This window comes from Phocoena sinus, chromosome 3, assembly GCF_008692025.1.
Source record: "Phocoena sinus isolate mPhoSin1 chromosome 3, mPhoSin1.pri, whole genome shotgun sequence".
Taxonomy (NCBI): domain Eukaryota; kingdom Metazoa; phylum Chordata; class Mammalia; order Artiodactyla; family Phocoenidae; genus Phocoena; species Phocoena sinus.
The window spans coordinates 119,729,917-119,751,736 of record NC_045765.1 but is presented as its reverse complement, the minus strand read 5'-3'; the positions used below and the strand labels follow the sequence as shown (position 1 = coordinate 119,751,736).

Below are 21,820 nucleotides of genomic sequence, written 5' to 3'. Positions count from 1 at the left end.
TTTGAAAGGTAGACCTGTGAATATATAACATACACTATAAATGATAGAAATAGGTGGTAATGGAAGAAGGGATTCTAGCGATCATTGGGCCTTTTCCCTTTCATACGTACAAATGAATTTGAACGTAGATCAGTTTCTACTTGGAATGTAAGCTGATTCAAGCCAATGGAGTACAAAGATCACAAAAAGCCTGAGTATGATAGAGAGAGACAGTCTATACCGATCCTCTCCTTTCTTTTGGGTTATTTGCTCTGCCACCTGCTGACTACAGAATATAAAGTTATGGCTCCAAATATGGATCTGTTTAAAACAAAGATAAATTTGAGTTTGATTTTAAGTTTTTTCAAGGAAAGAAGACTATCTGTGATGAAAAATACAGTCTTTAATTGTAGGATTATTTTATAAGTCAACAGATGTTTACGGATGACCTCTGGCTTTTGTAAGCACTGGGAGGGCTGGGCTATAAGGGGCTATGGGAGAGGTGTGAGCCGTGACCTCAGAGAACCTGCAGCCTATTGAGAGGCACAACATAAACACATATGTGTCATTTAAACAAGGTGCCTTCAGACTGTTTCCAGAGCACTCGCCCTGAGGCAGGTACCACGGTAGATGTTGGCAACCTAGGAATTCAGGTATGGTCCTTGCCCTCGAGGACTATGGGAGATATAGAAGAGGTGTGCAAGCAGATAACGTTCAGCTTGATTAGCCAGGGCCACAGCAGGGGGAGGAATCCCGTACTTTTGGAGAGAAGATTCTGTGAATGAGGAGAGTCATCACAGAGAAGTGGCACTGAACTGGAACTTGAAAGAAAATTAGGATTTGGAAGGTAGTGCAGGTAGGTGGGTGTACAAAGCCTTTGGAAAGTAAGTACAGTTAAATGACTTTTCTTCTTCCTTCTCTCATCCCCCAGCCAACACAAGTATATTCTTCAAATGATTCAGTGTCTGGCCTAGGTTCCAGTTAGAGGAATAGCATGCATATTCAGAGGTCCATTGTGAAATGGCCGACTGTAGGAAAGTTATTGCTGTTGATCAGTTCACAGCATTAATGAAACTTTGGTCTTGGCCTCAGTCCCCATTGGAGTTGAGGCCGGGCTTTGCTATCCTCCATACCTACAGGTGGTTCCCCTAACTCTAGTCAACTTTCTCACAAATGCATCCTGTACTATTGGGCTCCCGATGGCTTCGTCACTGGCGGACCATCAGGGCGGTAGCTGTATTTTGGTATTCTCAGATGCTTTTTACACGATGTTTTATACTTGCAAACTACTTCACAAAATCTCATGGCATCCTTAGAAAAAGGTGGAAGAGCCATTACATAGGACTGTATGTATATTTAGAGATACACGTGCAATACTTATTTATCTTTCGGACTGTGAACCTAATAAGCGTGTTTCATGGCTGCAGCTTTGGTCACACTTACCCTCACAACTTCAAAATGAGCCTGCTATGGAAGCACTAACTTACATGCACAAGGAAATAGAAAGTCACTGTCGTCCGGTTCAGTTCCCCACAGCTCTGTGAATCCCTGTAAATGTGCCCCTTCAGCGTCGCCTTAAACCTCTCCTGCCACAAGGAGTTAATCACCTCCATCCAGCTTGCAAGTAGCTTGTTAAAAAAGAACTTTGTCAAAGCACCGAAATCTCTCTCCAGCCACTGCAGTGAGGGGTGGAGGCCACATGGACCCAGTCATATCCCCTGCTCACATAATTACCTGCCCAGTGTAGCCTCCGTAATCCAGAAAACTCTCTATTCAACCAGGTTGCTTTCTTAGGACAGCGTTAGTTTAAATCTCCAATCGTAAGAGAAGCCCTAAAATATCACCAGCCCCTGCCTCAAAATTTCCTTTCCCTGAACTCTGGAGAACCTCTGGAAACTAAAATGGGGACCATCAAATAGCATCGTTATTACCATCCTCACATATTGGCTGGGCCCCCAAAATGTGCAGAAGTGTGCGAGATACCGAAGAGTCACACAACAAATGACACATGTGAATAATAGGTAATCGAGAGCCTTTACATGAATAAACTCAGGTAATCCTCATACCTTGTGCATAGGTGCTATAAATATAAATGTCCCCATTTTACAGATAAAGAAATTAAAGCAGGGAGAAGTTAACAAAGCAGCCAAGGTTATCTGCTAGGAAAGAGCAGAAGAGGATTTGCATCTCGGCAATGCAGCTCCAGAGCCCGTGCTTTCAACCAGCATGCCACTGTGCTCTGTACATGAAGTCTTCTGATTGCCAGTAACTTGAGTTAATACAGTCCAACGTTCACAGGGGAGACAGTGGCAATACTAGGCTATAATCAGAGTGTCAGACAAAAGGAACAAACTGTAAATATTGCCCAGGTTCTAAAGGAGAGAGGGCTTTCCACCAGGGTGGGCAGGGGTGAAGAGTTAGGGATTTTCTGTGCAGGGCTGTGAAGGATGGGTGGACATTTAGTGTATGGGAAGAGGGTGTAGGACGGTCTAGGCAAAATAAAGAAGATGCTTAAAAACACGAGGACAGGAAGCTCAGAGAGCTTGAGGTGCATGAGTAAACCAGTGTGGCTGGAGCCTGAGTTCATAGCATCTGGGATGAAGTGTGCAGGATGGCTGGGGCTGGATCATGGAGGGTTGAGTCAGGGCAAGGACACACGTATGCAGGAAGAGTGCTGTTCGCCATGTGCGTCTTGCAGAGAAAGAAATGTAAAAACAGTCTAGCTCAGTGAAGTACCCAAGGCCAAGTGATAAACTAATGTGGAGTCAGACTGAGAGAAGAGACTGAATAGCCTGACTTCTGCTTTTGTGTTCAGTTCAGCCAGCTTAAAATAATTTCCCTCCCACCGTGCACTCATCGCAACAGTAGTTTAAAGTAAAACTTAACTAATAGAACATTTAACAATCTTCTGGGCCCATTTCGTTGTTATTTTTTAAAACAGTCCTGCAGAATTTCCCTAATAAGAGACTGCTGCTTCTTCAAAAGAATTTGTTGAGGTCAGTAGACCCAGTAAAACACAGCGTGCCGAGTTCTGACAGCACTTGCTATAGCCGATGGATCCACCAGATGGCAGTCTCCACAATTCTCACCTATTGTCCCTAAAATTATAATATTTTTCAGTCATTTACTTACCATTTTTGTAATCATTAACGTTTCCAACCAAATGTTTGCACTCTGCATTTTTTTTGTGTCTGTATTTCCCCTTAGGGAAGTTATCTCTTTGTGTATTTCCATAAGTCAAGTGAACTGTCATCTGGGAACAGCCATAGGTAGAAACAAAAGAAAAGAAAACTGGGTTTGGTTTTATAGTGGAAAGGGACTTTTGTACAGAACTTAATGACGTGCTCTGATTCAGCAAACCCTGGTCATAACTTTTCTGGTGAGGAATGTTCAGCATTTATATTTTTTTCATATAATGTTGACGATATTTTTTAAATTTCTTCTTGACAGTCTGATACATTGATCATTCCTTATATGGATCCAGTGCCTCGTTCCCTCACCACCACTCTTTAAGTACAAGCTGTGCACTCTGCTGGGAGGAAGAGATGGAAGGGATCAGGGCATGCCCTGCCCATGAGGAGTGGGCAGTGTGGGGTGAGGGGCGGGAGAGCCAGCTTTGGGCTCTCCCACTGGGCTCTGTGACCTTGGGAAAAAAGAATCTCAGTGTCTCTGAATCTGTTTTCCTTACCTCTAGTCGAAGAATAATAATCCCTTCCTACCTCAAAGGGTTAAAAAAAAAAAAAAAAAAAAAAAAACCCTCATGACTTGGTTGTGAAAATAAAGTAAGAGAATATATGTGAAAAATGCTTTAATATTCACAATGTGCTTTTAAAATGCTGAGTGGCATTGTGAGCCTCTTACAGGTAAAGATATAAAAGTCAGTGCTGAATTGTGTTAGAAGGGGTGGAAGTGGATTCAAGCTTAGATGGCTCATGGGCTCTAGCAGCCCCGGTGATCATTGTGGCTCTGTGTCCACTCTGTGTATGATGTAGAAAAGGACGGAAGGAACTTCAATGAAAGATGAACTCCCATCCTGTTTGTTGCCCCTCTCCTTCCCCTAAGACATGCAGGAAAAACTAAAACTTTAGCCTGGCCTCGCTCAGTTAGCCTGGCTTCACTCAATTTGTAAAGAGAAAATCCCATACCAAACAACCTTCAATGGTAGGCCTTTCATACTTCAAAGCTGAATTTTCAGTTTAAAGAATAAATTGAATGTCAGTCTCTACTATCAGGTTAAGGTTTATTTTTAAAGTTTTGGCATTTGCATATAAAACATGTACTTTATTCTTTCAGGATGAAGAAAAATTGTTTCTCTTGTTCAAGTTCAAATCTCATTTCCCTAAAATATTTTTTTACAATTATGACATTAAGTATGGGATTATATGTTCTTAAATATGTAAAGAACTCTAAAATCAATAATACTAAGACTTTCTGATACAAAATCGGATGTAAGACATGAACAAATCGTTCTCTAAGGAAGTAGAAATCATCGAAAATAAATGAGTCAAAGTCCAGCTTTGTTAATAGCCAAAGAACAAAGATTAAAACTTGATATAACTTTTTCCTGTAAAATCAGTAATCTGTTTAATGTTAGTATTCAGTTCTGACAAGCCCGTTCTATGGCTGCTGCTCGTGCACTGCTGGCAAGAGCATGAGGTGACATAACCCTTCTGGAAATTAGTGTATCACCAGGCACCGAGAGTCGCTGAAAAGTCCACCTAGACCCTTTGCTGCGTGTATTGGGTCTAATTATGTAATCTAAGGGAAATGTCAGAGGCTCAGACAGCGATTTAGAGATAAAGGTATTTATTCCAACCCTTACAAGAATTGCGAGATAGAAAACAATAGCTGTAGGGAAATAGTTAAATTGTGATTCACCCATCTCATGGAATATTTTTAAATAGCCAGTAAAAATCATGTTCTTAAGGAATATTCAATGACGAAGGGCAAGTTTTTCAAAGTTAGGAAATGTGAAGTGAACAAAAAACATAAAACTAAATATGACATTAATTTAATTAAGATTTAAATTATTTATAAAGTATGTCTATATATATACATACTTTCTACATGCCTGATAAGAGACCAGCAGGAAATATACAGAAATGTTACCAACGTTAGCTGGGTGGTAAGCTCCTCAGTGATTTTTTATACATATATATATATGCTTTACTCTTTTCTTCTAATGGCACGTATTACTTCCCAAGTTGGGAGGGAAGGTAGATGTTGATATTAAAACAATCTCTGTTTTTCCAGTCCCCAGCCCCCATCATACTCAACTCCCCATCTCTTAATACCACTTAGAGCTGAGTTGCTAGGCATCTTCCAGGCATAGGCCTCTTAAAAGGCCCTTCTCCGTATGCTTCTTGTCTTCTTAAGGTAATCGGGGCCATCTGTGACTCTGAAAGGACATGTTTCTCTCCTGGTTATTAAGAAATTCAAGAAGAGGTCATTGATATGGGAGTGAAGGGGGTGGGTCCTGCCCACTTGCTCAGGGCACACCTCAGCTTGCCCTCTAACTCTGCTCTCAAATCCATCCCCAGGGCCTGCCCAGCCAGCCCCTGTCCCAGGTTCAAGTGGTAGGACACAGAAACCCACCAGGAATGACCTCACCATGCCTGACCTGGCAAAACAGAGGCTGTTTCATACCTGCTGGCATGAACTTCCCAGCTCTGCCTGCTGACAGGTTTTCTGGTGGTAGAAAAGGAACCTTTAAAAATAATTTAAAATAAAAGTCTCATTCAGTTTTGCTGCTTTATGATTTTTTTTTATGATTTCTAGAGAGCCCCTGGGCATCTTTATACTTAATACATATGGATGAGGATAACTGTGATTTATAGAGTCCTTTCCATGTGTCACCCTCAGTGCTAAAGGCTTTACAGACTCTATCTCCTTGATCTTCAGACGAGCCCTATGAGATAAGTGTGACTCTCCTGTTAGATGGAAAGCAAGTGCTCAGGTCACAGGCTCAGATTTGAACTCAGCTCTGTGGAGTTCCAGATCCCACCCTCTTAAGGAAACCTCACATTTTTTTTCCACCGAGTTTGTCAGGACTTCACTGCTTGAAGGGTCATTGACACATGGAAGCCTTTTGTATGTCCGTCCTTATGGATCTTTTCTTTGTCTTTGGCTCTCCTATCTCTGTTCTGGTCTTGTTTCATCACAGCGTTTCGCTTTAATACCACATCATATTTTTATAGAGTGGAAATAAGGTGTCGATCACGACCACCCCATTTGAGAACACATCAATCAAGACGGGGCCAGCCAGGAGAAACAGCTATAAGAGCCGGATGGTAAGGCGGAGCAAGAAATCCAAGAAGAAGGAAAGTCTGGAAAGGTGAGTTAGAGCCGTCCTCTTCATGGGTTTGGTGCATTCCCACACTGAGCGACATTTACTCCTTGCTTAATGTAAATGCTTGCATATGAGAAGGATCCATTTCTCTGTGAGAAATGTTGCCCCGTGGTTCACATGTATTTACACATTAGCATTTATATTCCTTTGTAACAGCATTCTTTTACATAGTGAAAAGACATATGTAGTTACAGTGTAGAAGAATTTATATTGCTGCTTCTCATGTGTGAGAACCATGAAAAGCCCTTTGCCTTTTCTTAAGCCTCTAGACTTCATTTCAGTTGAGTTGGATTTGAGGAACTGAAACTTCAGGCAGTTTTTAGCATTATATCTGTATTTAATAACGTCCTTTACATTATCTAAAAACAAACAGTTGCTTTTTTTTTTTTTTTTTTTTTTTTTTTTTTTTTTTTGCGGCACACAGGCCTCTCACTGCTGTGGCCTCTCCCGTTGCGGAGCACAGACAGGCTCCGGACGCGCAGGCTCAGCGGCGATGGCTCACGGGCCCAGCTGCTCCGCGGCATGTGGGATCTTCCCGGACTGGGGCACGAACCCGCGTCCCCCGCATCGGCAGGTGGACTCTCAACCACTGCGCCACCAGGGGAGCCCCAGTTGCTATTTTTTAATGCCAGATGTTTGAAGATAACTAGATCTTTAAAGCATCCAAATAAGCCTAGAAATAAAAAGGCTTTGTTTTACTGACTGAAAGCCTAACCTGGCTACACGTTTGCACTGTGAGAGGCACCGTGAGTACCATTTTGTGCCCCGTGCAGGCACTGGCAAGGTGTGTGTATGTGTGTGTTTCCGGTGAGGATATTTCTTGCCAGGCAGTTGTCTAGATGTGCTCACTGCACCATGCCACAGCAGCCCTACTTTGCCCACTCGGATATGGTGTGTTGGATCACATTATGAGGATTTTTGATGATAGAAAAGAAAAATAAGCAAATGAGAAAGGAATGATTATTGATTCCAGGAAAGACAGAGTTATACAAGGAAGGAAAATAGAATTATGGCCAAGCTGTGAACAGTATTTATCATGTAAAATAAAGAAAACACCAGCCTTTTTTTTCTAACCAAAAATTTTGGTTTAGCGCTACTAAGAGGAATAGAAACAGGGAAGTGTTTTCGGTTAGAAGGTGGAAGCAGTTGTATAAGAGCTTAATTCTCATTTTTTGTGGTAGGAAATCAACAGATAATTTCTAAAATGGAAAAACAGCATAAGTACATTTCATAGCAATATGCAGACAAATAGGAAAAGAAACAGCTAAAAGACTAGAAAGTGGTTTCTCTGGGGATTGGGAAAAAGGCAGAGCACGGAGTTGCTATTTTTCGTTACCAACTATTTGATTTTTTTAACCCAAGTACGTGTATTACTGTGATTAAACTTACACACACGCGCGCACACACACGCACACACACACACACATTTTGAGATCCTCCTTTTTTTTTAATGTGAGCTTTATATTTTAATGGTGGTTCAGGTCATACAGAACACACTTGCTTCAAGGGGTAGCAGAGTGTAAACTACCTGGGGATGCAGGAACTCTGTACAGGCACCTGCACTTCGAAGCCACCTGAAGCTGTGCTTTTAGCTTTCAGATGTGCTCGTGGGACACTAACTACACATTTGCTTGTGCTGCAGCCTGGTGTCTCCTGCCCTGCTGATGTGATAAGCTTCATTTCACCTTGCTCGGTTTTTCTGTGTAAATGTACAGCGTGCACAGTCATTAGGAATATTCAAGAGCTCACAATGGAATAAGCACAGCAAACAGCCCCTCAGAGATAAAACCTCTACCCAGTGTATCACCATCAAAGAATTCTATATCCAAGATGATGGTTTTTCTTCCAGGGATTTACTCTGTATTATCTCTTAATTAATTAAATTGTGTCAGTGTGTTTGAGGCTATGTACTCAGAAGCTTTCAGGCAAAAAACCGTGTCCTCAGAAACCTGACATATAAATAAATGAATGTATATTTATTATATATTTTTCCTATTTTCACAGCTCTTCTTAAAGTGCTTGAAATTAAGAGAAGAGAGCTTCCATTGTGTATTATCAAAACCTCTTCCTTTCTAAGTCATAAAAAAGTTTTGAATATAAAAGTGGGATCCTTCTCTTTAAAAGGATCTGCCATCATCCTATCACCGTCTCTGGCACAGGGGCGTGCACTGAATGCACTGGTGCTATGGGTAGGAGGAGTGGTTTTGAATGTAGAATCTGATCAGTTTTCTTCTGTTTTCACTCTAGGAGAAGATCCCTTTTCAAAAAACTAGCCAAGCAGCCTTCTCCTTTACTCCACACCAGCCGAAGTTTCTCCTGCTTGAACAGATCCCTGTCATCAGGGGAGAGCCTCCCGGGGTCCCCCACTCACAGCTTGTCTCCCCGATCCCCTACTCCCAGCTACCGCTCCACTCCCGACTTCCCATCCGGTGAGTGAGTCTCCTTGCCTCTCAAGAGTTGAGGGGTCACCATCTGAGATCCTGGAAGAGAGGCTTATTCCTGCTTAAGGAAAGAAGGTTGAGGTTGTAATTGACAGAGAACAGGATTTATAGGAAGGTCAGAAGATACAGCTGTTCGGTCCATTAAAAAAGACAGGAAGTACTGGGTTAACCCTTGGTGTGGGGAGGTTTATCTGAAAACCATTTATTCACTAGACTTAGATGCTAAGACAATTTGCTGACCTTTACCTGACCTTATCTAAAACAGCTAGGTCTGGAAGCATGGAAAGCAAAGGGAAAGTGGCCGTTGCTCACAGCATCCTGTTTTCCACCCACAGGTACTAACTCCTCCCAGAGCAGCTCCCCAAGCTCTAGTGCCCCCAACTCCCCAGCAGGGTCAGGACACATCCGGCCCAGCACTCTCCACGGCCTGGCCCCCAAACTCAGCGGGCAGCGATACCGGTCAGGAAGACGTAAGTCAGCGGGCAGCATCCCGCTCTCCCCGCTGGCCCGGACACCCTCTCCAACTCCACAGCCCACCTCCCCTCAGCGGTCACCGTCCCCTCTGTTGGGACATTCACTTGGCAACTCCAAGATCTCTCAAGCCTTTCCCAGCAAAATGCACTCCCCCCCGACCATCGTCAGACACATCGTGAGGCCCAAGAGCGCAGAGCCCCCGCGGTCCCCGCTGCTCAAGCGCGTGCAGTCGGAGGAGAAGCTCTCTCCCTCCTACGGCAGTGACAAGAAGCACCTGTGCTCCCGCAAGCACAGCCTGGAGGTCACCCAGGAGGAGGTGCCGCCGCGGGAGCAGTCCCAGCGGGAGGTGACCTTGCAGAGCCTGGAGGAGAACGTGTGCGAGGCGCCTGCCCTCAGCCGGGCCAGGCCTGTGGAGCAAGGCTGCCTGAAACGCCCCGTGTCCCGGAAGCTGGGCCGACAGGAGTCTGTGGACGAGCTGGACCGAGAGAAGTTGAAGGCCAAGGTGGTGGTGAAGAAACCCGACGGGCTCCCAGAGAAACAGGAATCCCGCCAGAAACCCCATGCACTTGGCAATGATGTGGAAAACCTCTCTGCTTTTAGGCTAGAAGACAGAGAGAAGAAAATCTATCCAAAGGCTTCGGAAAGGTCAAATCATTTTGAAAACAAAGCAGCCGCGCAGGAGGCCCAGGCCCCGGGCAGCCTGCTGAAAGATGCTCTCCACAAACAGGCCAGTGTGCGGGCCAGCGAGGCTGTCACCTCGGAGGGGGCAGCAGCTCCCGGGGACCACAGCCAGGGCACCAGTGACCTCAAACGAGCCTCGACTCACAGCACCCTCCAAGACGGTCTCTGTCACGCCACCCACAGGCCCACCTCTGGGAAGGGTGAGTACACGGAGAAGGCCCCGCAGGCCAAGGAGGGTCCCCGGTGTGAGAAGTTAGACAGCAAGCTGGCCAACATCGATTACCTCAGAAAGAAGATGTCCCTTGAAGACAAAGATGATGGCCCCTGCCCTGTGCTCAAGCCCAAGACGACATCTGGTGTCCAGGAGGGCCTGCCGGGGAGCGCGAGCCGACCGGCCGGGGGGCAGCAGGAGGCCCAGCCGGCCTCCGAGAGCCGCACGCCATTCATCAGCGGCCACGTGGCTCAGCTCAGCACCGTCTCCTTTGTCCCTCTCAAGGCCCTTTCTGGCCGGGTGGACAGCGGAGCGGAGAAGCCGGGCTTAGCTGCTCCAGAGTCGCCTGTCCGGAAAAGCCCCTCCGAGTATAAGCTGGAAGGGCGGTCTGTGTCATGCCTGAAGCCCATTGAGGGCACTTTGGACATTGCCCTTCTGTCTGGACCGCAGGCCTCCAAGACGGAGCTGCCTTCACCAGAGCCTGCCCAGAGCCCCAGCCCAGGCAGTGACGTAGGGCCCCCTGTGCCACAGGCTCCCGCCGGCAGCGTGGGGAGGAAGGGTGAAACTGCGGGTCAGAGGGAGTCCTCCCCTGCCAGCTTCAAGGTGAACAAATCCTACCTGCTCGAGCCTCGGTTCCCACCACCCAGCCGGGGTCTGCAGGGCTCACCGGCATCACCCCTGCCTGACCCAGAGCTGAAGCTGGACAGGAAGGTTTCCCATGCAGCCAGGACCCCGGTGACCATCGTGGAGAGCCATCCCCAGCGGGGAGAGGGCAGCCCCAGCCAACACCAAGACCACAGGCCCGATGTTAAGCTCCTTCCCCTCCTGGGGCAGAACCTCCAAGGTGCTGACCTGTCTAGATTGCGCAGCCCGCTCCCACCCGAAGGTGCCCCCTTGAGGGAGAAGCCTAGCGGGAGGGAGTCGTCCGAAAGGGGCCCTTCCACAGCCAGAAGTGAGCGGTTGACTTTGAGGGCCGACATCCGCAGAGACCCCCCCAAGGAGCCGTATCCACGAGAAGCTGCTAAATCCAGTGACAACTCCAAACCCCTCCCCGCTGTGGGGAGGACCCGCCCAGATGTCTCCACCCAGACCCAGGCCTTGGAGAAAGCATGCGGGCCTTGTGGGAAAACAAACCCCAAAGACGGCCGAGATGAGGTGAGGCCACTGGCCAGAGAAGACCCCTCTTTGCACTCGGCAGTGACTCCTTGTGAGAGGGAGCTGGGCAAGGGAAGGATTGGCCCGGAATCTAAGCTGGCATCCGCTTCTGCCAGGTGGTCTCTGGAGCCACCCGGGACAGAGAGTGAGAAGAGTGAAAAGCTCCCCGGTTTCGGATCTGTGCAGAAAGATGGTCCCAAGGAACGGGAAAGGAAAGAACAGCCCCTGCAGAAGCATCACCTCACCAGTAGCTCTCAGCCCCTACCTACCACCAAAGAGCTCCCTCGCCTGGCCGCTCAGCAGCATTACACTCAACAAAGCTATCCTGCTGGCTCTCTGCCTGGGAGCAAGCCCTGCGCTACACACTCAATCCTGGGCCTCCATGACCCTCCCAAGCCCACTGCCGTGCTCTGTGAAAGCAGCAGCCACAAGCCCAGGTCTGGCCCCGACACAGACCCTCCAAAGTCTAAGCACCCAGACCGGCCCCTCTTCTCCCAGAAGCTGAGCATTGAGGCTGCAGTGGGCAAAGAGCCTGGTGCTCAGACCCCTGGCAAAGAGAGGAAGGGCAGCAGTAAGGGTGTGTCAGAGGAATTCCCTGCCCTCCCAGGTCCCCAGAACACAGCCCGCGATGTGATTGGCCAGGGAGCAAGTGGGCCCTCAGTCCCCCTACACATGGGATGGGGTCCTCTAGACACCAAGCTGAGACCCACCAGCAGTGGGCATCCCCCAGAGGCACTGGAGAAGCCCGCACATCCACCATGGCAAGGACCCCTAGGGGCCAGTGAGTCGGTGGACCAGAAACTTCCCACTGTAGGGGAAAGGCAAAACCCATCTCCAAAGGCCCCCGAACCATCCACTGTGAAAGATTATCCCCCTCTGTGCAAACAGACCGACAGGAGCCTGAGTCCGCCGGCTGCCAGCGCTGACGCCGGGAAGTCTGAAGGCAAGAAATGCACCGAAGCACTTTACCCCCCTGTGGACAGCGGGAAGCCGGGGGCCAGCCTTTCCCCTGTGCAAGGTGAGGCTGGGCCCAAGGGCACGGAGAGGCCGGCAGCAGCCGCCGGGAAGGGCTGGCCGGAGGCCAAGGGGAAAGGGCCCGGTTCCCAGAAGCCACTGACGGAGGCGGGCAAGCCCAGTGGCATGAAACGGTCGCCCTCGGGCCACGGCGCAGAGCTCTTTCCGCTGCACTGCCCTCCCCGAGAAGTCTCTGAGCTACTCCTCTGGCTTTCCCGAGGCTAGATCAGTAGTTCCAGAGACTTCTACAACCTGCAGCGACACCTTCTCTGCCAAGGCCGGCAGGGCCACAGCTGAGCCCCCAGCCTCCAGCAGCAGGGACCATCGAAAGCCCCTGCCTGGGGGGGATGGCAGAACCCAAATGACAAAGAGCGACTCCTTGCCATCCTTCCGCAGCTCAGCCATCACTCTGGAATCCTATCACCCCAACCCAGGCGTGGGGGAGGGCGCCAGCCACCGGGACAGGGTCCTCTCAGGAGCAGCCACCGCGGGAGAAACCAAAGGGAAAGAGCTGGCCCCCGCCCAGCCAGCTCAGACTAGGAAGCAGAATGTGGGCAGAGAGGTGACCAAGCCGTTCCCCGCTCCAAGTGTGGAGCGCCCCATCGCCCTTCCTTCTGAGAAGGACTCCGGGGTGCGACAGAGGCGGGGGAAAGAGAGTTTGCGCGACAGCCCGCACAAAAAGGCCTTGTGATGGGGCAGGCCCCTGGCGGGACTGGGGCACCCAGCCTGCGTGTGTAACTGCATCTTGACTACCTTGGAAACCAGCACTGTGGGAACCCCCCCAGGCAGAGCCTGGAGCCTCACCGAAGAAGGGGGAGAGAAGAAACAGGAAAAGAAGGGACCTTCTTCCAAATGCCTTCCCAATTGGAACCGGTAAACTGTTACCAGATAGTGTTTGTACAAAAAAAAATAAAAATAAAAAAACAAAAAATCTTTTTGGTTGAGGTTGAGGTTGCGGATTGTTGAGGAAAACGATTTTCTCTGTAAATACCTAGCAATGTGTTTGGTTTGGGGGATATAGAGTCGATACTTTGCTGCTGATGGCATCATTTACTACAACTTTTTTTTTAATAAGATTTTCGCTCTACCACTGATCATAATGCAGTAACGAAGCAAAAGGGTTAAACCTGGGTATATGTAAAAGTATAGATACACCCATATTCGTGTATATACACATCCACCCACGTGTTCTGGTCTGTGGTTGAAAAGAATATTTCAAGGCTACATTTTTCTACGTTAAAACATTCTAAGTCGAGTTGAAGGTGAAAGAAAGCCCCAAATACCCTAGATTGTAAGCCTTCATGTGTATTTTTAACGAGTGATTTTGATAGTACTGTATCTGGCTACCTATACTTCCAGATCTAAAGAACTACTCGAATCACTGCATTTGGAATCCTCCTCCATCAGAAATGGCCACAACAGATGGAGCTAGCCATTTTCATTTCATTTCATGGTCATCCTAATAGCCATTTTGATCCTGGGCCCAGCTGTCTGAAAGGCCAGTTGTCCTTGTCTGTGGGTGTGTATGTCAACTCCTCACCATAGGTAGAGCGGGGGCTATAAACACATGTCGACTTATTTCTGTTTCTTTTGCTTTCCCTTTCTGTTTCTCTCGCTTTTCCTTTTCATGCTCTTAAACTCAGGCCTTTATGCTATGAGTCACTAGTCTAAGAAGCACACATTTTATAGTAGTTCTGCACCAGCCCTGCTGTTGAACATAAAGGAAAGTTGCTGGCCGCACACAAATCTGCTAGAACTTAGGTTGAGTCATAAGCATCGGGCATTGGAAGAGGTTTTCAATTTGCTTTTTTGAGGAAAAGTCGGGGGACGGGGTGGGGTTGTGGATTTTGGCATCATAGCATATATTTTAAGGAATAATCAGGACATCAGATACATTTTAATACATAGCTGGGGCCTTATGTTGTAGATGAAGCTTGCTGTTTTTAGCAAGTTCCTGGGTTTCACATTCATTTCTGATGCATCAAGTAGCTCCATACATTTCATAACATGATCTCTTTATTTGTATGCAAAAAAAAATACTGTATTAATAAAGAGCAGCATTTTTGTAACAAAAAGACTTGTTGGAGCTATTTGGTGCTTGAATGTGACTGTCCTTTTTACTTTTGCTAAGCCTTATTTAAATTTTGTATACCGTGGAATATGTAGAATTTGTCCAATCATTTTAGTGCTGAGGGGGATCTTTTTGTTTGTTTTTTGTTGCAGTTTTCCTTCCTGGTGGATTGTTTTATATTGTAAGACAGCACTTGCTGACATAAGTACTAAGGCACTAAGAGAAAATACACACAGATAAGTATTTATAAGATGCTTGGGATCCGTAGCAGGATTTTTTGTTTTGTAAGAGAAAAAAAAAAATTACCAAGAAGAAATACTAATCCAGCACCCATCCCCCCTGGGGAGTGTCTTAGTATCTTCAGGCTATAACATTGTTCACCTAAGCACAGCTTCATCTTACAGCCCTGTGGATTATAAATCATTCAGTGAGGCTGTAAACTCCGCTCCAAAAACAAAGGCGTAACTTAAACTGCTTGGTTGTCCTTCATTGTAAAATGAGTTGGCAATGGCAAAAGAAAAAAAGAAAAAAAGTCTCCTCCTCGCTCCGAATTTTTTTCCCGTGAGGTTTTAGCCATTCCCCAATCACTCTGTTGTGAATTGTAGAAGAAACAAATATGTCGAAAGATCTTGAATGGGTTTCAAAAATGGTCTCAACATTTATAATTCATACGTGCATTTGGCGGTTGTCATAACCCGATCCTTCTGCACCCAGACATCTAGACAGGCCTATCGGGGAGGTAGTTTATGGTTTACAGCCTTTGCTTTTTAACTGTCCACTTTCCTTTAAAGCACAACTAGCTGCTTGTTTACAAATGATCTTTTTTAATGTATATTTTGTATAGTGTATTATCATTTTTGCCAAATATGTTTTTGCATTTTGGATGGCTACGGAGTACCTAAGGTTGCATTCATGTAATACCTGTTTGTTGTTGTAAACCTCTCCAGTCAGCTGGTAGAAATTCTCCTGTGTTCTATTTTGGTCGGTCTCCTGTGATTGTAAGATGTGCTCCTCGGTAGTATTCCCAGCTGTAGACTTACCAGCTTCAAAGTTTGTTAGGATCTGTGCAATAGTGTTTGCAGTCTTATTTTCTCTAAGAAATTCCCTATGGATGTCATAATTGTTGTATATTGAACAAATATTTATACTTATGCAGTTGCATAACATTGAAATAAAAATTTAGCATGAAAAGATAATGACTATTAAGTTTTTTCCCCATATACACACATACAAAGCGTCTCTAAAACATTACTGAATGTAACTCTCTCTTATGGAAAGGATGGTTTTCTGCAGATTCCTTTTGGTGAGTGGAATGGTTTGCTAATTTTTTTTAACCCACACGAACATGTTCCATTCTTTGAGATTAAGTCTTCCTTTAAGTCCTTCCTCTGTTTTCTACCAACCTTCTTCCTTTGCTGCAGGACTTACCAACTTTCACATCATTCTCACCATTTTTCCTCCAGTCTCAGGAAGAAGTGTCCTTTCTCCATGAATCCACCTACTTCAATTCTCCCAAAACCTTGCTCCATCAATTACCATTGTGTTCTCTCATCTTTCTTTTCCTCCCATCCTGTCTCCTCCCTCATAATTAAAAAGCATTAAGACCATCCGAAAGGAAGGAAGCAACCTAACATTTATTGTCTGCCTACTATATGTGTACCCTTAGTACTGGGCAAGATGCTTTCCATCTGCCATCTTATTTGAGCCCCAGCATAAGCCTCAAACCAGATGTGGTGGCATCCCCATTTTACTGGTGAGCAAATAGGCCCAGACAGGCTACGTGACTTACTTAACATCTACCCTGTAAAGAGAGCTTGGATTAGAGCGTGGATTTTTCTGGTTCTAAAGCTCTTGACCTTTCTAAACATTACCAGGTATCATGCAATTGAATTCAAGACCCAGGGCCTTCTGTGAATGATCTAAGCCATCTCATTTTCTAAGTTTACATGCAAAAAAATTCATATGGTGCAAAATTACAAACCTGATGATTGGCGGGAAGCCATGAGCCAAGCAAGCTCATCGTTCTCTGTAATAGGACTCCTTTATTAGTCCTAGTTAATTACTAATTAGTCAGTAGGCAATTTCCCTTCCAGGTTTTTGGTTCACAACACAAATGTTACATGAAAAAGTGTAGCTCTGTTAACTGTGGAAATTTGCTTACTTCAGTATAGGCCGGACATTAAGGAATTCAGTGGTAGGGCAGTTCACTCAATTTAATTTCCTTCCTGCCAGTATGTTTTTAACACTTTCCACAAAGTCATTTTGTGTCATTTCTCTTTCTTCCTACCTCCCACCCCAGTTAGTATCGTATGCGTCTCCTATATCTAAGAAAGCTGGAAATGACCACAGCTTTGTTGAACCTTGGTTTTATTACTTTCCGTATACTAAACGTCAGTCACTTGGCCCAGGTTCAGGGCCTGAGATGTGTGGCAGTTCAGACACCTCAGACCCTGTACTGGAAGCATTAGCACCGCTCGTCATAAAAAAAAAACATGCAGCAACGTCGCCTGGATTCCTGGGAATCCAGAAGACAAGGTCACCGTCTCTTATCACAGGCTGCCGGTGGGACTGTCAAGCCCAATACTTGGATGCAGGCAATGAAAGAATCTTCTACCGAGACGGACTGAACATCGAGTCTGTTCAGATGTGGGGAAAAGGAAGATCTGTTGCATAGGGTTACTAGGAATTGCTCCATGCAGCTTTAGAGAAAGTCTCTTAATGTTGTAAAGCTGACAGACTCTAACAAAGTCATCTGATGTTTCACTGAAGCACTGCCCGGAGAGGGCTGTCAGAACCTGTAGGTGAAGGATGAAGCTATTTACAAGGCCTAAAGCAAGCACGTTGCAGCTACTGAGCCTGCGTGTGTCAGCTGGCGTCTCCATATCCTCCAGCCCTAACCTGTCTAAATAAAAAACCTTTTGCCTGAAAGTTCTGTCCCTTTGTCATACATATGCTGTGTGAAACAGTACTGGGCTGAAGTGACTTTCCTCGGCTGGAGGCAGTCCTTTGTAGGGACAGAGGGTAGTTCCTGTGGAGGGCCTCCCACGCGCATCAGCTCAGTGCTACCCAGTAATGCGAGTCCTAGCTCCTCAGCCTATTGCCCCTTTCAAGTGGAGATTCTTAGAACAACTCTGGCCCCCTCTGTCCTCAAGGAAAAGGAAAGAGCAACCCAGGAAGCTTGGGCTTGAGCATTTGCATTTGAAATCACAAAGCCTTAGGAAAAGGCTGCTCCTTTCTCAGTACTATCTGTAAATTCTCACTACCTCTTTATTCCTGTGCCTTTGTGAAAACAAAAAACTCTTTAAAAAGAAAAATTCTGAGTTCTTTCTTTATTGCACAATACATGATCAATTGAAGGCAAATTAAAAATACAGAAAAGCAAAACAAAATGTTTGAATCACTGCAATTCCCCAGCCACTTTCATTCTTCAATCTATATGGATTTTTATGTTACCAAAAAAAAAAAAAGAAAGAAATAATAGTGGGCATGATGTTTGGTAACCTCTTTTGCTTAGTATGAGATCAAAAATATATTTCAACGTCTATAAGTATACTTCTGCAATATTATTTATAATGGCCGCATGGCATTTCATGTTAAGGACGTGCCGCGTTATTTTCTCTCACGCGCACGTGCACAGGTAGAGAAGCTCGGATGCAGATGTTTGAGGTCATCCTACTCCTCAGCTCTTGGCTCATCAACCTTGGCGCCAAGGTTCATGAAACTTATCCCTACACTCCCATCCAGCCTCCTCTCCTACCCCACAGGCAACTTTGTTAATGGTTTGGTTTTGTGTTCTTAAAAAACATAGGTATCATTGTTCTGTATACATGTATTTTTAATTGATAAAAATCATGTTAATTTGTCATTTGGGTTGTTGTTGTTTTTTTTTTTTTCCATCAAGCTCTATCTGTTGGTTCACAAAATGGCTCTCATACATAGAGGACAAGGAGAGACCAAAGAAAGAGACAGTCACTCCAGAGTGGTAGGTGGCAGGTTTCATAAGCAAAGGAACTTACATATGAGGCTTATCTTGGGCTGCCACAAGACGAGGAGATCTCCGCACCCACCTGCCAGGATCTTAAAGGTTGATATAGAAACCTTACCGGGGTTCAGTTCTGTATACCGTGCAGATGATCTCAGCAACACCTGGCTCTCTCGAGGCTGTGTCCTGGAAAATGACTCCCACTGTGGGAACACCACACATGCTTTACAAGGCCAGGGGAGGAGATGAGGCGACTCCAATTGCCCGGGTCCAGCTTTCAGTTCAACTGGCGATCGTGTCCTCTCCATGACCTCCTCCAACACTATATGCTTAAGATTCAACTTGCTGTCGCTGTATCTAATCCATCGCTTCTGGCTACTGTGTGATACCCACGGTGTGCGTCTTACACGTTTTACCTGCCCATTTTCCTAGTGATGAGCTCTCAAATTGCTTTGAACTTCCCCCTCCATAAATAACGCTGTACTGCGTATTGTTGTGGAATTGTGAAATTTTGTGATACACACCCAGCTCGGGATTGGTGGGTCACATATTTAATTTGAAGAATTTTTGCCTCATGGTCCTAGAATAGCTGCACCAGTCTCCACCCATAAGCAGTGCCTTGCAGTTCCTATAATCCTACATCCCACCTACACTATTATCCAGCTTCCTCTTTTTGCCAGACTGATATAAAACTTTATCTCCTTTTAACTTGTTTTTCTTTAATTCCTAGTAGTATCAGCATGTTTATGTTGTTATCCCACCCAAGAACGTAGAATGTCTTTAATCATTTATCTCTTTTTGGACATGTAGGTTGTTTCCAAAGACAGGAGAAAGAGAAAAAGGGTCTCCCAAGCTGTTTAGAAAACCCGTGAACCGACATAAATGGAGACGGGGAAGACAGATGAATGCTCAGGTGACCCGCTGTCTTCTACTTACCTTTGTAGGATCTAGTACCATGTCTCGAACAGCCAAATGTTTAGAGAATATTATCTAAAGATGGGGGGAGGGGTGGCGAGAGGTGAGTGTTCAATGCAGTTCACTGTTTAATCTTTCATGAGCATTAATGGCTTTTAGAAACCAAATTTAAGAATAATAGATTAGTCCTTTCCTTTTTCAAGACCCACAGTATTCCATAAGTGATTTCAAGTTGTCAACAGCTGGGATGGAGTGGGGGTAGGTGGGAGAGCAGGGTAGTTGAGGGGCAGAGGCCGTGGCCTGGCAGTGATGGCGGAAGAGACTAACGAGCTGCTTGCCCAGATGTCTCACCCTTGGATTGGAAGGCTCCTTAACACTTTTTTCCCATTTTGTTCGGAAATTTCCTCTTACAGGATATGGCGTAGTTTTTCAGCTCATTTGACTCATGGAGCCTAACACAGGTTTCTGTTACTCTTTTTTTTTTTTTTTTTTTGCGGTACGCGGGCCTCCCACTGCTGTGGCCTCTCCCATCGCGGAGCACAGGCTCCAGACGCGCAGGCCCAGCGGCCGTGGCCCACGGGCCCAGCCGCTCCACGGCACGTGGGACCCTCCCGGACCAGGGCACGAACCCGCGTCCCCCGCATCGGCAGGCGGACTCCCAACCACTGCGCCACCAGGGAAGCCCTCTGTTACTCTTTGATAAAGTTAGGGAAAGGGAAGGACTTTACATGAAATCATTTGGCTGGGAGTCCAAGGCCAACCCTAGTCTAACAGAATCCCAGTATCCAGAGGTGGAGCACAGGAATCTGTTTGGTAAAGAATTCCCCAGATGGGGCTTCCCTGGTGGTGCAGTGGCTGAGAGTCCGCCTGCCGATGCAGGGGACACGGGTTCGTGCCCCGGTCCGGGAAGATCCCACATGCCGCGGAGCGGCTGGGCCCGTGAGCCATGGCCGCTGAGCCTGCGCATCCGGAGCCTGTGCTCTGCAACGGGAGAGGCCACAACAGTGAGAGGCCCGCGTACCGCAAAAAAAAAAAAAAAAAAAAAAAAGAATTCCCCAGATGATTCTGATTCTGCTGATAAACCAGTATCCGGGAGCTCTGGGAGAAACACTGGGCTGCTGATTCCTCTGCAGCCTTCAGACTAACTCCTGCCACACCAGGCATCCTAGTTCTTGATGTATCAGGCAATTGATTCGAACTCAACACCCAGGACCACCTCATCGTGACTTGCGTAGAACTAACTGCATCCTCTCTTGCTGTAATTCAAGTTAATTTTCTCTTTAACACTCAGGGCAGATAGAAAGCAATGTCAGCCACCCCTCTTGCCTGCTACACTAATATATGAAAACATTATAGTTATTTATTTCATGCTTTTGTAAACCTCAAAATTGTAAGTGGCACTTACTGGGGAATTAGATGGGTAGAAATAAAATGACAGTTTCCTGCCCTGAAATTTTACGTAGATACGTAGATAACGGCTGTGTTTGGGTCTGTGCTGCGTTCAGTTAACAGTGATGGCTGCTGGCACAGGGGAAATGTAAAACGTGCTCCCAGACTGTGGGAGTTGCAGCTCATGCAGAGAGTCCCCTGTGATGGAGGCCAAGTCGGTTTTTATGGACTTCAACGCTATTTGCTTCAGGACACTTTGAAATGCAGGGTCAGCTCACTGAGCTACAATATGCAATAATAACATGTTTTTATAGGAGTAGCTTGTCATAGCAGCCACAACATGGGATACATAAAACCAATGAACACACCATGTCTGCAGAGTCTATCCTAGTAACCAGGATAAAGCAATAAAACTGACAGCAGCCATCAAAAACTCCCTTTCTGACTTTGTAGGGTGAATTGACTGTTGCTTAAAACAGAGGAGCTGTCACAAAGCCCTAGACAGATCAGTGCTCAGTTATGGAGTAGCACATGGCATTGCATGGAAGGGGCCTGATACATGAAAGCAAGATGGGCAATTACATATTGCTAGGGCTTGGGTCCCTACGGTCTTTAGTGCAATGCAATCCGCATCAGAGATGCTCTACAGGAAGCTTTTGTTTTTCCAAGTTACACATTAAATATTATGGAGGACAGTGTGGGTAGGGAGTGGTAGGTCAGCAGTTTGCATTTCCTATCTGCAGCTTAAATCCTTAAGGCAGAAAGGAGCTTAAGTTTGTTAGAAGGCACAGGGAACTCAGTGGTGCTATCAGACTGGATTCTTTTTTTTTTCTTTTTTAATAAATAAATTTATTTATTTACTTATGCTGCGTGTGGACTTTCTCTAGTTGCAGCAAGAAGGGGCTACTCTTCATTGCGGTGCACGGGCTTCTCATTGCAGTGGCTTCTCTTGTTGCAGAGCACAGGCTCTAAGCGCACGGGATTCAGTAGTTGTGGCACATGGGCTTCAGTAGTTGTGGCTCACAGGCTCTAGAGTGCAGGCTCAGTAGTTGTGGCGCACGGGCTTCGTTGCTCCATGGCATGTGGGATCTTCCCAGACCAGGGCTCGAACCCATGTCCCCTGCATTGGCAGGCAGATTCTTAACCAGTACGCCACCAG

General features: G+C 46.2%; 1 protein-coding gene across 1 annotated transcript in view; it reads left to right on the top strand.

Moving 5' to 3' along the window:
• Positions 1–15,565, top strand: part of MAST4 (microtubule associated serine/threonine kinase family member 4) — a 572,191-nt gene extending 556,626 nt beyond the window's left edge. Inside the window, 4 exon segments of the mRNA XM_032627144.1 lie at positions 6,177–6,313; positions 8,576–8,757; positions 9,105–12,448; positions 12,450–15,565. Coding sequence (XP_032483035.1) covers positions 6,177–6,313; positions 8,576–8,757; positions 9,105–12,448; positions 12,450–12,995 — 4,209 coding nt within the window. The 3' untranslated portion in view covers positions 12,996–15,565.
• The last annotated feature ends 6,255 nt before the right edge of the window (positions 15,566–21,820 follow it).